This window comes from Empidonax traillii, unplaced genomic scaffold (genome assembly GCF_003031625.1).
Source record: "Empidonax traillii isolate 1590-97213 ecotype Southwest subspecies unplaced genomic scaffold, ASM303162v1 scaffold1324:size130620, whole genome shotgun sequence".
Classification (NCBI taxonomy): domain Eukaryota; kingdom Metazoa; phylum Chordata; class Aves; order Passeriformes; family Tyrannidae; genus Empidonax; species Empidonax traillii.
The window spans coordinates 15,167-32,807 of NW_020956517.1; the positions used below are offsets into that span (position 1 = coordinate 15,167).

The 17,641-nt window shown below is 45.8% G+C and overlaps 1 protein-coding gene across 1 annotated transcript in view; it reads left to right on the top strand.

The window, feature by feature from the left end:
• PTEN (phosphatase and tensin homolog) overlaps positions 1–17,153 on the top strand; it is a gene marked incomplete at its 5' end in the record, with an annotated part of 26,535 nt that extends 9,382 nt beyond the window's left edge. Inside the window, 5 exons of the mRNA XM_027906587.1 lie at positions 1,441–1,744; positions 6,641–6,782; positions 9,209–9,375; positions 15,319–15,543; positions 16,633–17,153. Coding sequence (XP_027762388.1) covers positions 1,441–1,744; positions 6,641–6,782; positions 9,209–9,375; positions 15,319–15,543; positions 16,633–16,818 — 1,024 coding nt within the window. The remainder of the gene's footprint in view (positions 1–1,440; positions 1,745–6,640; positions 6,783–9,208; positions 9,376–15,318; positions 15,544–16,632) is intronic.
• Positions 17,154–17,641: the final 488 nt, after the last annotated feature.

Here is a 17,641-nt window from a genome sequence, read left to right on the forward strand (position 1 = left end):
CCCCCCCCCCCCCCCAACATCAGAGGGCACCCATTTCATCTTCAGCTCGTTGCATCTTTGAAGAAATTGCCACAAGGTTTGCCTTTGATCCCAGACCTTGGAGAGCACCTTCAGCATGCTATTTGGGACTATTTGGGATTTTTCAGGCTGTTCTTTCAGGACTGTTTTACTCCCCTTTCCCATGGGAACCTTGCTGGCTGTAGTTACACGAGGCTCAGAGTTGGATGGGCACGTTTGCAGCTTCTTTTCTTAGGGATTTCGAAGTAAATTCCTTCTTTTGTTTCCATCTGCAAAAAATGGCATCTCTGAGCTCACGTGAAACAATCCTTTGGGGAGTCTTTGGATCTTCCACGTGGAAGAATTTATTAACATGTGTTCACGTTGGTGAACCTTTGTTGCTTCTTTAGCAAAGATTATTCACTTCATTGGGCTTCCCTGTTTGGTCTTCTGGGAGAAGTGAATAAACTGTCCTTGTAGATCCTTCCAAAAGGCTTCAGCCATTCAGCAGTTCCAGAACTTCATCCCTCACTTGTGCTCTTCCAAGTCCTTGGGGATTCATCAAAAGGAGCCTTGTGTGTGTGACCAGGGAGCAGGGCTTACGAAACGACCGCAGACCCTTGCCAAAAAAAATGGAATGTGTTCCTTTTTAGCCCAGAAAAGGAAATGGTGTTCCTAGCTGAGAGTTCCTGCAGTGAACCAGAGCTGTGTTTATAAGATCCCGAGGCGGATGGAGAAGTGGGGTGGCACTTCATCAAGTGCCTTCTCCTGGTGGAACTGAAACATCCCTTGGGATCCTGTTGCTCAGCCTGACCTTGTCTGACGTGTGAGCTGAGGTGCTCGAGGTCTGGGTGCTTCTCTCTGCTTATTTTTTTGCTCCCTTGAGCTTCCTTTCATTTCCTGCGTGAAATTCTTTTCCATCTCCAGGTGGAAAAAGGTGTGTGTGGTGTATGAATACACCCATATAAGAAAGGAGGACTGCAGACCCCCTGAGTGTTTTTATATGTGGTTTTTCTTTTGATTCCCCTATTTTTAAAATACGGAAATGGCAGGTTTTTGTTTCAAAGCACCTTTGAGAGTTTGCCCCCAATGCAAGACCCAACTGTGCTCAGTAATTTTTTCAGCAAAATTCCTCTTGTCTGGCCCTGTTCTCCCTCAGCAGGTAGTTTAATTATTGCTGGAGTCATGGCTTTCCACAAGGCTATTCTTTGTGCCAGCACGCTCTGAAATTCTAGAAGGTTCCCGTTGCAGAGCCTGTGCCGCTCGTGTCAACAGCGACGTGAAATAGTGGCTTCATGGAGCAGGATCCTTATGGGTTACTGGAGAAATGTCTGCAGTGCTTATAATACACTGAATAATATTAGAATAAAAAATATCTAGATGTAAAATGGGGAGGGGGAGGGAGTTACTTAACGAGTTAATTTTGACGTGTTTGTCACCGAGCTGCTCTGTCAGAGCTTGCTGCGTTTCCCTTGGACATCCTGACCAATTCCTCCTCCTCCTTGCAGTTGCACAGTACCCTTTTGAAGACCATAACCCACCACAGCTGGAGCTCATCAAACCTTTCTGTGAAGACCTTGACCAGTGGCTGAGTGAAGATGACAATCATGTGGCAGCAATCCACTGTAAAGCTGGAAAGGGACGAACTGGTGTAATGATTTGTGCATATTTGTTGCATCGAGGCAAGTTTTTAAAGGCTCAAGAAGCCCTAGATTTCTATGGGGAAGTAAGGACCAGAGACAAGAAGGTGAGATACTCCCTGTTCCTTCTGTTCCTCTCTCTGTAACTTGCTGCTTTTCCTCCTTGGGGTCGTTTTGATGCTCAAACCCTTAAAGAAATACTTGCCATCGGTTGTTGTGATACCTGGTTTGATTTCAGCTTTAGTGTTATCAGATCAGTGCAGTTATAAATGGAGAAGCTTTCCTAAGCAGCAGTAGCAATTAGTCACAACACTAAAACAGCCTGGTTTTTCCATCTCCTGTTCAAGAAGACCTGGACAGTCTATTTTAAATAGCTTTTCCAACAGAGTTCTGCTGGGTGTTAACATCAGGTGGGCAGTCCGTGAGGGAACTTTCTCGTTCAGCATTTTCAGCCCAAATAAGAGGATTATTCCAGCTTGTTTTGCCTGAATGGGTGAGCTGTTCATCTCCTCGGGTTCTCCTAACTTCTGTGGTGGTGTTCAGAGATGGGCAGGCATTACAGTTGAATATCCCTACTGGAAGAATACACTGGAACGTTGTTGGATTCCCCTTTTCAATAGAAGGGTTAGTGAAGAGCTTTTCTGGCATTGTTATGCCTCATTAATGGGAATTCAACCTTCCTTCTTTGAATTCTTCTCCAAAGATAATAAGGTGTGAATTGCAAGGTCACTTGAACAAACTTCCCTGCTCCTCTTTCACCATTTCCTTGAGTATGTTGGTCGAGCATCCCAAAGGGATCATCCCAAAGGGATCATCCCAGCAGGACAGTTTTTCAGTCTCCTCAAGTACAGAGCTCTCTCTGTTCCTGTGATGTTTGCACAAAGTATTAATTTCACATTGTGGAAGCCCCTAAAAAGCAGAGCTTCGTGTCTGAAGGCTCTTGAGGGCAGAAGTGGCACATGAGGAATTCCAGGGATTTGGCTGTTAATTCACTGGAAGGGGCAAAGCAGCTCCTTGGTTTGCACCTTTGGCAGGATGGAGCTGTTGTTCCACGGACTGCTGAGCTGGTTGTGGTGTGACACTGGAGCAGAGACACTGTCAAGGTCTCCCATCAGAACTCTGAGGCTTCTGGGGAGAGTTCATGACTAGGGGAGGAGTGGAGTGAATAAACACAGGAGATTCTTCCTGCTGATTAGGGTTATCTCAAGAGCTGCCCCAAAACAGCCCCAAAACCACAAAGCTGAAGAAATGCAGGGTAAAAAAGGTGTGGTGTTGCCTCAGTTTCCCTCTTGGAAAAAGGTGGCATTTCTGCACATCAGTGTAGGGGGGATAAGGGCAGTTGGGTGTTCATCAGCACCCCAGGAGTACTTTGGGCATCTTGGAGATGAGGGAACCTTAGTCAAGAGGAATAGTGAGAGCTTTGTTTAGCTTTACTCTAAATATTGTCTGTAACCAGCAACTTTGTTTTGGTTTCGATGTCTCTACTGGAGGAGTTGATTTTTTTTTTAATTTGATTTTTTTTTCCCCCCTTCCCAGCTCCACTTGAGCATGGTTATCTTGATGTGGCCAGTGGGCAGCATTTGATTCACATAATCCTTCAAGTGGTGTTTATAAACAGGTTTTCCAGTGCAGGTTCTGGGAGCCTTTTCCTCCCTGGTGGCCCCTATTTCAGTGTTATATGTCGAGTGCTGCCCTCTGATTTGGTATTTCACCACACCTTGATAGAACTGACTTCCTGAATTCAAAGCAGATGAGGCATCAGAAGAACTGTTTGCATCTAGGGATGAGCAAATGCCTCTTCTCTTTCTTTTTGGTTTCTTTTTCTGGACCGATGAAGGAAAATTGGCTTTAATCAGGCACCAGATTTGCCTGGCTTAAAGCGAGAACGAGGTGCCCACTTTGCAGTAACAGCTGAGAACAGCCCAGCTAAAAACGCTGTTGTCATTGAATGCTCATGGCAAAGGGATTCCTGGAGGGTTCAGTCCGTGCTGGCAGGAAGTGTGAGTCTGATTGCAAGGGGAAGTGTGACTAATTGGTCAAGGGAACAACCTGGAGTGCTTCTGGAACAGCCTTTTCCCAAGTGCCTGCCGGGAGAAGCAGCTTCAGGGAGGCCTTTGCAGCGTCAAGTGAGAGCTGTTGTGGGTGAGGTTGAGAGCTGGGATGTCCTGGGGGAAATAAGAGGTTGCAAAACTTGAGTCTGCAAAAAGATTTGGGACCAAAACCTTGTTGTGGGGGTTGTTTTTTGTTGCCTGGATAAGCTGCCTCTTTTGACTTCCTTAACTCTTTGTAGCAGGGGGGAACTTTGTCAGAAGAAGGGAATGATGAAGATTAGAAAGTGTTCACTGTGTGGTTGCTGCTTCTGCCTTGGAGGGTTTTATGGTGAGGATTAGGCTTGGAAGGAAGCACAGAGTGGACAGTGGACAGGTATCAGCTGGGGACAACTGTTCAAGGGCTGGAGATGATCGAGTCAGGAGCATTCTTTGACCATTGTATTGTTGTATTTTCAAGAATGACTCCTAAGAGCTTTCCTGTGAGGGAAGGCTGAGAGAATTGGGATTGTTCACCCTGGAAAAGAGGAGGCTGAGGGGTGACCTAATTGTGGCCTTCCAGGACCTGAAGGGAGCCAGCAAGAAACTTGGAGAGAGGCTTATTGCAAAGCCTTGGAGTGACAGGACAAGGGGGAATGGCTTCACACTGCCAGAGGGCAGGGTTAGATGGGATATTGGGAAGGAATCCTTCCCTGTGAGGGTGGGCAGGCCCTGGCACAGGTTGCCCAGGGAAGCTGTGGCTGCCCCTGGATCCCTGGAAGTGTCCAAGGCCAGGTTGGACGGGGCTTGGAGCCACCTGGGCTGGTGGAAGGTGTCCCTGCCCGTGGCAGGGGGTAGAACAGGATGATTTTAAGGTCCCTTCCAGCCCAACCCAAGCTGTGATTCTGTGGTATTGGTATAACTGAACAGGAAATGCAAAAGCAATTATTTTGCACGAGGAAGTCTCAGAATGACTCTCTGAGCAGGGCAGGGATCCCAGGGCTGGTGGCAGAGCTCAGCAGTTGTGATTTCTGTTCGTTATGTGCTCAGGTGACAACCTCTGCTAAACCTCGTGCCCCAAGCCTGGTGTGAGTCTGCAGCTCTGCTCTCACAGTAGGGCATCTTACTGAAGTGAATGTGGGAATATTGCTTCCAAAAATGTTTGTTCTTCATGATAATGCCCGTGCTGCATTGAGAGGAGGACCAGGAGCAGCCACCTGATGGTTTTTGTGATGTTTCCACTGCTCCCTGGTGCCCTGGGAATCTCTGCTACAAGAATTAGGGAAGCTTGTCTAACATCCATTTAAAAAATGGTGGTGGTTGATAGATGGGAAAGAGCAGCTTCTCCAGGAGAACATACTTGAACTACTTCCCTGTCCTTATTCTCCTGGAGTAAAAGTCAGCAGGGGTTGATTGTACCTCTTGGAATATCCCAAAATATTCCAGATCCCAGGAAAGCAAAGCTTGAAAGCTCCCTTAAGGAGTGGGTGTGATAACTGCTGAGGACATCTGAGCCAAAAACCATGGGCAGAGTAGAAGGCTTAGGAAGGTCATTGTACAAGTGCTGCAGGGAAAGGTCTTTTGTGTAATTTAGAAGCAGCTGAAGTGATAAGGAGACATAATTATCAACATTTTTTTTAATAATGGCAGGAAGTGACTTATTTTCATGGGTGCAGAACAGAGATTGGCTCAGTTCAAAGGACTCTGGCCACTCCAAGCTTATGGCTGCTGTGAAGTGAAGCAGGTGGAACTTAAGAGTTTACAAAAATACTGGGGGGGTAGGTTTTGTGACCAAAATGCTCACCGACTCACATATAAATCTTTGGCCTATTTTTGTTTGTTGCAATCCCACAACTGGTTTGAATCAGAAAATTTGCTTATTTTGATGCTGTCGTGTGTGATGCTGCTTGTTGTAAATGTGAGGCATTTTCTGGGAAACGAAATGATTTTTCATCTTTCTCACTTTAACTTGAAAATAATTGGTTGTAAGAGCTTTAAAAGTGTTCCCTTACTCGAAGCTTTAAACTGATTTAAAATCAGTAATGAAAACATCTGTAGGTTATACGCTCTCAAAGCAAATAATTTAGAGTTGTAACAACTTCAGGCTTTGGGGCCTATTGTAATGAAACTTCTCAGCTTTTTGGGGGGGAAAACATTTCAGAGGGATGTTAGAAGGCAACACTTATCTTGAGTAGGGTGATATTAGTAAACATCAGAATCCTCTGACTTAAACTGCTGTCAAAATGTAATTCTTCTAGTGGTGCTAAAAAATGTTCAAGGCACCTCCTGCTCAGCACCTCGCACTCCCCACCCCAAAAAAAGCAGGAGCATGAAACCATCTTGGACGTGCCTCTCAGGGTGCCTGCGGTGTTTGGTTTTAAGATACGAGAAAAATCTGCATTCTTTGCCTCGTTACTGGAGGTGGATGTTTGGAGAGCTCAGAATCATGGAATGGTTTGGGCTGGAAGGGACCTTAGAGGTCATGTCCTTCCACCCCCTGCCATGGGCAGGGACACTTTCCACTAGCCCAGGTGGCTCCAAGCCGCATCCAACCTGGCCTTGGACACTTCCAGGGATGGGGCAAGAATTTCTTCCCAGTATCCAGTCTATTCCCACTCTCTTGTCAGTGTGAAGCCATTGCCCCTTGTCCTGTCACTTCAGGCCCTTGTCAATAATCTCTCCCCATCTTTCCTGTCATCTCCCTTCAGGTCCTGGAATGCCACAATTAGGTGACCTCAGAGCCTTCTCCTGTCCAGTCTGAACATTCCCAATTCTCCCAGCCTTTCCTCAGAGCAGAAGGGCTCCATCCCCTCTAGGATGTACTAAAGTTACTGGAAAACCAGTGCCCTGCTCGATGCTGGAGCGTGGTTGCCGATGAATTCCCTGTCCCTTGGTGGTTCATTTGCCCTCAGGGGCGTCTGAGGTGATCTGCCAGTGATACCAGTGGTTTCTGACGCTTGTTTTCCCTCTGTTTAGGGAGTGACAATTCCCAGTCAGAGACGCTACGTGTACTACTATAGCTACCTGTTAAAGAATCACCTGGATTACAGACCAGTGGCTCTGCTGTTTCACAAGATGATGTTTGAAACAATTCCCATGTTCAGCAGCGGAACTTGCAGTAAGTACCCGGCCCCCGGTGGGGAAACGTCGGCCTTGAACGTGGTTATGGGCACCAAGAGCTGCCACACCTCGATGGAAAGGGTCATGTTTACACACCTCACCTTCCCAGGTGTGGGAACTCGAGGTCTGGGTTGGTTTTACTGCAGGTTTGGAACTGGGCAGTGTTTTTAATGGTTTGAACATCAGTTCACAGTCAGTCAGGTTGGAAAAGACCTCCAAGACCGTGGAGACCCATCCCCACCTTGTTAACCAGCCCACCATCCCATATATCTGTGTTTCAATATTTGCTCCTTAACTTTTATGAAAAGCCTCTTTTTTTTTTCTTTTTTTAATTTTTTTTTATTTTTTAAACCCAGCAACTCTTGGGAAACATGAATCGCTGCAAAACATTTGCTTAATGGCGTGTTGGCTTCAACTGCAGCAACATCATTCTTCCCATGATGTTTAAAAAAAAAAAAAAATAAATGAATCAGTTCAACTGGGTAAATATCTAATTAACTCTGGAATAAACGTTTCTTGATGTGGAGGCTTCTAAAGCCTGGGATACACCTGCGAATGATTAATCTGATCTGCTGGTACGCCGTGTTAGGAAGGAACAGCAGATTTCTTGAAGCTTTGTAATATAAATACAAAACTCTCTGCTGTCCTGTGGGCTGCGTGACAGGGCAGGGGCCGCCTAGTGCTGCGTGTTCATTTCTGGTGGTGGAAAAAATCTTTCTGATGGTTTTGCTATGGGGAATTACAGCAATGTGTAATTAATTCCAGTGCCTCCCGTGGCTTTGATTAAAACGGGGCCCGTTAATGTTGTTGTGAGGCACCACCTGAGCACGGAACACGCATCAGAAACAATCGAGCGACTCGTCAGGCTGGGCTGAGGAGGAGGAGGAAGGGAGGAGCCTCTGCCAAAAAACCTCTGCCTCTAGGGGAGAGGTGTGGAGGTTCCAGATTTCTGCAATTACCACTTATTTAATGTTTTGGATAAACTGTGCTGTACTTGCCAAATGAAGCTGGGGGCCGGAGGGTTGACTTGGGTGTCCACGGCAGGCCCTTGGTGGGCTGTTTTCATGGGATAAACAACAGGTTTGCCAAGCACCTGAGAAGACAGATGAACTGTCAGCTTCAACATCTGTCTGTGCTGTGATATTTTAAGTTCCTCTGGAGTTTTCAGTGATCTCTCAGAATGTGAAACCCGTGGGCTGGGTTGTTTCTTTAGTTGCGTTATCGACTGCGAGGGGCGGAATTTTATGTTGAACTTCCTGGTTCTCTGACTTCCTGGTTATCCTTCTGCTGTTCTGAAGTCACTGACCAAGGCGGGTTGTGCCTCTCAGGCAAGATGAAAGGGTGACAGAGTTTCACAGCTCTGAGGATTTGAGGGAGATAAGGGGAGAGACCTGGGGCTGTTCAAGCCTGGAGAAGAGAATATTGTGTGGAGACCTCACAGCACCTTCCAGGATCTGAAGGGGCTACAGGGAAACCAGAGAAATTTATAAGGAACTGTGGTGGTGGTAGGACAAGGGGGAATTGCTTGACACCATCAGAGGGGAAATTTAGGTTGGATATGTGGATGAAATTGTTCCCTGTGAGGGTGGGCAGGACCTGGCACAGGTTGCCCAGAGAAGCTGTGGCTGCCCCATCCCTGGAAGTGTCCAAGGCCAGGTTGGATGGGGCTTGGAGCAACCTGGGATAGAGGAAGGTGTCCCTGCCCGTGGTGGGGGTGGCACTGGATGAGCTTTAATGTCCCTTCCAGCCCAAACCATTTTGTTATTCTCTGAGTCTGTCACGGTTTCATAGCTGGGATAATGTGGATGTTCTCCACAGGGATTCCCACAGCTCTGCAGGGGTGTCTGGCAAAGTTTCCAAAGAAACTCTGCTTGGGCTTCACCAAAAACCTCTCCTAATGTCACCGTTGCCCCTGCAGATTGAATTTGGAAGTTATGCTGTGGCACTGCTTTGGTGAGGGTGATATATCCAGGCCCGGCTTGGTGCTGCTTGGTTTTGTGTATTAGTGTTCAATTTTATCCTTGGTTTTGTTTGTGTAAGAGCAGAAATCAGTTTGTGCTGACATGACCACCCACTCTACAATGATGAGAGAGAACAAAACCCCTCAGTCAGATCCATATGATACAGAGAGGAGGAGCAACACACAAGCAACATCAAGTAGCTGTCACTTCATGTACTTACTCCTTACTATATAGTAAACAACAACTTCCTAGGAGCTCTGGTTGCCTGAAAGTACTGCCATGAAGGGCAGAAATCTGTTGTCTGCAGTAGCCCCTAGGAAAGTTTAATGCCCCATGGTGCTTAACACTTTAAAAGATAATTTATTTAACTTCAAAAGTATCACGGTTCTGCTGCTAACATTACGCTTTCTGACACAATTCTGAGGCATTTTTTACCAATTGACACTCTCATTTTGCCACGCAGATCCTCAGTTTGTGGTGTACCAGCTCAAGGTAAAGATTTTCACCTCCCCTTCAGGACCCTCAAGACGTGAAGACAAGTACATGTACTTTGAATTCCCTCAACCTCTACCAGTGTGTGGTGATATCAAAGTGGAATTCTTCCACAAACAGAACAAGATGTTGAAAAAGGTTGGTTTCCTTGGTTTTTTTTTTTTTTTTCTGGAAAATGATGTTGAGCAGGGGCTGGGACTCTGGTTATTCTTCAGGGCTGTGCAATCTCAGTGTTTCGTTCTTTGATGTCCAGTTTTTCCCAAGGAGCGGATCCCACCACAAAATGAACGCTGGGTGTTTGGAGAGTTGGTGAGATTTGAGTACGGAGGTTGGATAAAAATGATCCTGGATGTGTATTGCAGTCGTTTGGGTAGTAGTGAGTAATCTAATTGAGGAAGAAACATTCTCAGCCTAAAAATAGACTTGCATACTGAGCAAGTTAACTCCAGCTGTTTTCTTCACTAAATTTTCCTAAGGTTTTGAGCAGGCACAGAAGATCCTGTCTGTGCTGTTGGCTGATTCCAACCCATCTGTCAAATGCAGTTGAATCTCTGAGATAATTAAGTTCCTACGCTCTTGGTAAAAGTATCTCTGCAGTCTCTTCAACCACCTCTCTGTTCCCAGCTGCAGTGCCACGACTTTAGAGAATTCACTCAGCACTGAGGATTTTATCAGCTGTGGAAAGAAATTCAGCTAGAACTTATTTTGAAACCAGGTTCTTGAGGCTGAGTGGCTCATCTCTGGGGTTCATCAGTTTTGGGGCTTGTGGAGTTGGTTTGCACTTACCAAAGTGAAAGCTGAGGATGAGACTGTGTTGATTTGTGTTTGCTGCTTCAAATTCCTCATCAGTTGTTCCTCACGGTTTAATGGAGGTTCTAAAACTTGGGAGCACCCAGTGAGTGAGTTCTGTGTACAGGCAGGGCCTGAAAATGAGAAATCCTGGAGTGGGTTGGGAGATAAAATGTTGATAAGTCTCTTAAAACTGAGCATGCAGGTTGTACCTGCTAGCTGTGTGTAAATACACGTGCACGCTGGGCTGGGGGCTCGTTCAGGTACCAGGTGTTGTCAACAAGTTTAATCCACGTGCTGATGTCTGCAAAAGTGTTTAAGCTGTTTCTTAGTGGGACTGTCTTGTGTCTAATGAGATGTTCTGGTTGGTCAGTGCAGCTGACGGTGCTGCACAGTGTCTGTAAAACAAAGCATTTTGAAAGCAGAAATTCTGCTCTCGGGTCAGCATTAAGATTTGCTGTTCCTTTACCATCTCCAGTAGCACTTGGACTGCAAGCAGGCATTATGGGGAGCGCTGTGCTGCCCTGCCCACCCCAGAAATACCAGTGTGTGGGTCAGCTGCTGGATCTTGGCTCTGTAGCCTCAGGAACAAACTCCTGTGTTTGTTTTTACCCTTGTGGAGAGCACTGGGATCCAGTGACAGCAGAAACTGGAGCTCCTGGGGAGCACGCACCATTTCTGCAGTGCAAATTCAGCCTTCAGGAGAGTGTAAAGGGCTGGACTTTCGTTTCAGAGTGTCAGATTGTGGTTTCATTTCTTAAGAATCCCTTTGTAGTTTCTGAGGAGGTGGTTGATGGTTTTGTGTTGTTTGTTTGGGTTTTTGTGTATTTTTATCAAGCACCAGAACTCTTTGGGTTCTGTGGATTACAGGCAGTGCAGAGATGCTCCTTTGCTCAGTGTTTTTGGCCTGTTAGGGCCAAGAAGTGGTGAAAGCTCTGCTTTTCACACCTGCAGGCTTTTCTGAGATAGAAACCCTTCACCAGACAGTAAAGAAACCACCCTGCCAATCAAATACCTGTTGAATTGAGTGTCTGATTGCCTCAACTTTCAGTACCAATGGAGGCTGGAAGGAAGTAGGTTTGAGATGTTGCCCAGTTCTGGTGAGATCACCTCTCTCAGCTCTGCTGGAAACACAGACAGGAGCAGATCCCTCCACGTGGTCTTCTGACAGCTTGTTCCATAAAAAAGGTGGGAACAGGGCAAAGGTGAATATTGGTGACAGAAAAACCTACCTTGGCTCCAAGTTGGACACGTTTCTCTGTCCAAGTATTGCACATCTCTACCTGTTCCTCTTCTGGATCAACTGACTTTGGCAGCTTTTACTCAAAACCCCAAAAGTGAGGGGTTTTTCCAGTGGGGAGACCTGTGTTCCAAACATCACCTCCATGCAGGGATCCCCTGATTCATGAGGAACAGTATAATCAGGAGCAACAGGATCTTCCCTTCCAGAGATTCTGGTTTAATCACCAGGTTTATGAAAGGTTGGATCACAACTCTGTTGCCTGTCTCTGGTTCTTGCCCTTCCAAGGTTTTCTGTTAGCAGATTTATAGGTAGCTGTGCAAGTCTTGAAAGACATCACATATTTACCAGTCTGCATTTTAACTTTAATCTAATTAAAAAAACTAATAAGATCAATTAAAAGTGTAATTCCTGATCAGGCTGGAGAATGGCTGTGGCTCAACCTCTGGAGAGAAGCAAAACTTCTGTGTCCTCCTGCTGGGTCTGGGTTGGTGTTTGACAACACTGACCTCAGCTGAAGGTGCCCCAGATTCCCTCAGCATTACTTGCTTCCAAATTTCTTAATCCCTTGGAGAGCAGTAGCGTTACCTGCAGAGCTCTCCAGTAGGGAGGGTCCTCCTCAAGTTTGATCATGCTCTTTTGGGGTAAATTATTATGCGCAAACCAAATCAAAGTGCAACAACCAAGGGACTTTAAGCACCTCGTGTTGCAGACCCAGTGTGACCCTTAAAACAGCCACATGTCCTGCCTTTTAATGACAAAAGGTAATTTTAGGTGGCTATGGAGAGCTGACCTCAGCCAAAGGATTGTTGGTAAGGGGGTGACTGCTTTGGAAAAGTTTTCCCTCTTCCAGCTCTTCCACAGTCTGTGCCACCTGGCATCAGTTAGGAAGTCCAGAGCTTTTGGTCTTTTCTTGTCTAATCAAGTTGTTTACTTTACCCTCAGCCCATTTCTTCAGTGTGATGTAGCTGCTTCCTTTCAAGAATGAAATGCATACCCACATGAGAAGAAAAGGGCTTGAGGCTCCAGTACAGTTATTATGGATGAATTTCTGATGGATACAAGTTAGCAATCTGGGGGATTTTTTATTTTTATTTTGGAGCATGGCTTTTTGTTGTTCTGCCTTGTAGCTTGACTGTTCCTCCATCTCAGGCTGCTGCCAGAGTCTCTCTAGGTTTGTATCTGTGCAGAGCCTTTTTTCTTCCAGTTATCGATGCTGACATGATAATTTTGAGGTATTTCGGATTACCCTCAGATCGCTCGGTTCATCGAGAGCCTGTTCAGAAATAATGCAGAAGATCTCCTAATCTTCCTGCCTCCAGAGCCTGGGGGTGAAGGAGACCTTTTTCAGGAGTCCTCCCAGTACGGATGAGAGGGAGCTGTGGCTGTGGGTTTAATTTGTAAGAGTCGGTGGTGTTTGAGTCCCAGGCTCCAGCGTGGGCAGGGCTTGACAGCGCTGTTAGAGCGGTTGCATTTCATCTCTCTGGTCTGCAGATGAGAAGTTGTTCTGCTGCACAGCTCAAGTTTGGGCAGTTGCTGTTTGGCAAACGCTGAAGAGTGAACTCTGAAAATGTCAGAAGACTTTGAACTGTTGATCTGAAAACGGTACAAGAAGTTCCCTCAGCCATGACTGTGGGGAGGCTGAGGCCAGCGTGGAACAGGCTGAAACAGGATCTCCTTGTCTTGGACAGCATCTCCAAACCCCTCCGTTTGCAGCAGAGTGATTGGAAGGGCCCGTAGATCTCTCTGCAAAGTTAAAACTCTCAGGAGGAGAGAGGAACTCCTGACTGGTGGCTTAAGTGGGCTTGGATTTGGATCTCAGCCTGCAGTTAGAGACAGGTACCAGCTCGAGAGGGAGGAATGTTTTCCTGTCAGTGAGAACTGAGGAGCTGCACGAGGTAGGAGTGGTCCTGTGTGTCAGAACAGGGGGATTGAATCAGCGATTTTATGGTACAGAAGAAGTACAGCTGTGGATTTTTTTTATTTTTTTTTTTTTAAGACAGATGTCTGTGATGTAACTGGAAGTGAAGCAAAACACATTGAGAAACAGTCTCTAGTACTCCTTTTCAGAAGCCTATTCATTAAACTGTCTTATGTGAACACTTGGTCTGGTATTTTGATTTGCTATATAAAGCCCAAATTCAGCTCATGCCTTGATTTTTAAAATTCCTATCTTTGGCCCATATTACATCATCTTTCTCCGTTGTCTTGCATGAAATATCTTGGAATCTGATACTTTAGCTGAATCCTCACTTTGGATAATTCTTCAGTGCAAACAGTGACACTCTTATCACCCACAGGAGCTAATTCCAAAAATCCTGACCAAGTCTTCCCTCCATTTGAGTGGCCGTGCCATGTTCCAGGACCCATGAACTCAGTTTATTAAGCTAATTAAGTTACTGCAGTGGGAAAGAAAGGAAAATAACTCAGTGCTTTACAAAGCTGGAGGGAGATAAAAGGAAAAACGACCAGCTCAGCTGAGTTGTATTGTTTAGTTTGAGTCCCTGAAGACCTCTGGAAATTTATCCCAAGGAAAACAGATTAAAAGCTGTCTAGCAAGAAGTTTGTCAGCTGTCTTGTCGTCTCCAGCCTCTGTCAGTGGAGCCGAGTCCCTGCAGTTGCTTGTTCAGGCAGGCCCTCCAATGCCGAGTAAATCCTTCCCGGTTCTGCCCCACGTGCTGGAGTTGAAGGTGAGGCACGACAAGCCCGTGCCTTCTGCTGGCATTGCCTTCTGCTGGCATTGCTTCCTCCCACTGGTTAAAGCCCTTTTTCCACCCGTGTGCTGCACACCCTGGAGGTGACACGGGTGGCACTGAGGACCCGCGCCGGTGGCAAAAGTGCTCCAAAAAAAGGGGCTTCTGAAACAGCTGTAATTTTACAGCAGGTTCATTTGGCAGATCCGGCCTGATTCCCAGAGGTGCTGGAGAGGCTTGTGGTGAAGTGGGTAACTTCTTAACTTCCAGAAGTGTTTCTGCCGGAATGATTGGATTTCTGTCTCTGCCACTGCCCCACACAGGCTGGAAGGCTTTTTGTGGCCTTTACCCAAAACACTGCAAGTGGGTCTGCTGGCCTTTGGTGGAGAAGGCAGGCGGGTAGAAGTTGTTTGATCAGACGCTTCTGAATTCCCAGGATTTGTGTACTTGTTTTTATTAATTCCTGAGGCAGATGAACGTGAGTGAAGGTTCTGGAACAGACCAGCAGATGTAACAGGGGTGCAGAAATACCGACCGTGATGGGGAGAGTGAGTGGTCATTTGCATTTGGATCTTTTGCATGAAAACTCAAATCAGAGTCAAATGGAAGATTTCATTTGTGAAGAGCAAGTAAATCCAGCTCAGTTTCAGAAGGAGAGACAAGGACCAACCTGCCAACGAGAGCTGATCTTGGAAACGTCAACTCTTGAGTGGCAGAAGGGCAGGAGATGGAGAGCTAAACCAAGGGCATTCGTTCAGAGCATCCTGTGGAGCTGCTGAGGTGAAGTTCCCCAGCATTTCACCCTCAGAGCTTGCTCTGGCCACTATCAGCTGGTTCTCCAGCCTTTAGAATCACTGAGACACTGATGTTTTGCCTCAAAGCTTTCTGTTAGGGGAGTAGATTGTTCTGTGTTGTCGATATTTAACTCACCTGAGCTGGCTTGCTCAGGTTTTGTCTGTTGGGTTTGGCAATTGCCTGGCGAGGTGTGAAGCAAACAAAATCTGTTTATGCCTTGTGATTGCAGGTCTGAGACTTACTTAATTTCTTGTCATCTGCTTCTGTTGTAGGTATGATAGTTGTAAACCCAGCTTTCGATAAGGAGCGACTTCTGAAAGCTTGAGTGGTTAAAAACGAGCTTGATTAATGCAGAGTTTTGTGTGTTGAGCAGGAGATTTGGTGAAAATACCTTTGCATGCAATGTAACCAGTGATGTCCTGTTGTCCAAACAAGTTTTGTCTGTTGTTACCTCTTTGTTTCTGACCAGATGATGATGATGATGATGATGACATTAGCCTTAACGAATGTGCCACTAGTGAATACTAAAGCAAGCTTGTTTTTTTTGTGTTCTTCCTCCTCCAGGACAAAATGTTTCACTTTTGGGTAAATACATTCTTCATAGGACTGGATGAAAATTCAGACAAAGTAGAAAATGGAAGTCTAGTTGCAGGTCAGGAACTTGATGGCATTTTCAGTACAGAGCGCTCAGATAATGATAAGGAATATTTAATCCTTACGTTAACAAAAAACGATCTAGACAAAGCAAATAAGGACAAAGCCAACAGATATTTCTCTCCAAACTTCAAGGTCAGTATATACATTGTGTGTGAACAAAGCTGAAAAAGCTGCATGACTTGCTCTTTTGGTTTGTCTGTCTTGCCTCGTGGAGGGACCGTGTGAAACCGCTGCGTAGAGACACATTTGCCACCTCTTAGCAAAGCTCTTTGCTTTGGAGGTTTATCTGCTTTTTTGGGGAAGCTGAGAGATGTTGAGAACTGGGGATTAAAGCCCTCAGGTTGTTTCAGGTATTTCTCAAAGCCGTCAGAGAGGAATAGCAAGAGAGCTGGTGAGCCAGGTGGCATCTTCCCTGTGGCAGCTGCGTTGCACGAGCTCTGAGCTTGGCACAATTAATTCTGACTTCATTTGCCTGTGGTGGTTCCAGACCCTTTTTGGTGGTGCCCAGTGACAGGATGAGGAGCAAAGGCCACAAACTAAACCACAAGAGGTTCCACCTCAACATGAGGGGAGAATTCTTTGCATTGAAGGGTGGAACAGCTGCCCAGGGGGATCGTGGAGTCTCCCCCTCTGGAGACATTCCAAACCCACCTGGACATGTTCCTGTGCCACCTGGTCCCCTGGGTGATCTCCAGAGGTCCCTCCCAACCCCAGCTATTCTGTGAGTCTGGGGAATACCTTAACCTGGCAGTTAAGCTTCGAGGAACACGAAAATCCATTGCCAGCAGCGTTTGAAACACGGGAAAGGCGTTTTGTAAGAACTTGAGCGTTTCCTGCCTTGCTCATAAAATATCAGCCAGACCCCAGCAGTGCTGGTTTGGGAGGTAATGATCAGAACTCCTTGTTGGAATGTTGGCGTGGGAAAAGTCTGATCCAAGCAACTCACCCATCAGAGCGTGGTTTATTCGTTCCTGTGCGGTCTCCCCGCAATTCCAGAGCTCTGGAAGGTAGGAGGATGGAAAAGCTTGGTCCTGCTGCTGTCCAGTGACTGCTGCAGGCAGGCCCAGCTCCTGCTCTGGGCTGGAAAACCTGTCCCTGGAGAGAGAGAGGAACACTCATGTGATTCAGTGTAGCTGTTAAATCATAGCTTTGTTACCTGTGCTCACTTCAAGTCCAGGTTTCCTTTTTTTTTTTTTAAATGTTGTTTTTTTCCTTCCCCAGGTGAAGCTATTTTTCACAAAAACAGTAGAAGAGCCATCAAACCCCGAGGCTAGCAGTTCAACTTCTGTAACACCAGATGTTAGTGACAATGAACCTGATCATTATAGATACTCTGACACCACTGACTCTGATCCAGAGAATGAACCTTTTGATGAAGATCAGCATACGCAGATTACAAAAGTCTGAATATTTTTTTTATCGGAGATAAAAGAGACAAAAAAAACATACAAAAAAAAAAATAAACCACCTACAATGAAGAGTGACAAACTTGAATAAACTGAAAAGAAAAAAAGAAAAAAAAAAAGGACCTTTCTAAATGGCAAAAGGACATAGTGTCAGATTACCAGTTATAGGAACAATTCTTTCCTGACCAATCTTGTTTTGCCCTATAAATCCTACAGGGTTTGACACTTGTCCAGTCGGGGGGAAAAAAAAAAAAAAAAAGGAAGGTTACCTAGCTCTTATATGTATATACCTTTTTGTGTCAAAAGGACATTAAAACTTCAATTAGGAACTATAAACATGGCACTTTCCCATTTTATTCCAGTTTTATAAAAGTGGAGACAGACCTAATGTGTATGCGTAGGAATTTTTCCTTTTTTTGTGTTCTGTCACCAAACGAAGTCTCAAAACCGAAAATCAAACAAAAAAAAAAAACCACCAACCAACCAACCAACCACCGACGAAAACAATTTACAGGTTCGCATCCCGGCCCCTTTTTTTTTGCACTTGGTGTGGCAACGGGGAAGTTCTGCAGTTGGCTAAGAGATTGTTTTCTGGAAGGTTTTTCCTACATTCTGATGCGTGTCTTGTGGCTGGGGGATGGAAAGGATCGCTCGGGAAGGAGCGTGGCCTCTGTACCATATCCGGCTGTTCCATTGCCCTGATTCATCCGGGACAACAGACGAGGAGTCGCCGCTGTCGCTGCTTTGTCGTTTGTGCGTTTTTAAATTTCTTTTTTTTCTTTTTTTTTCTTTTTTTTTTTAAATTTTATTTCTTTTTTTGTTTT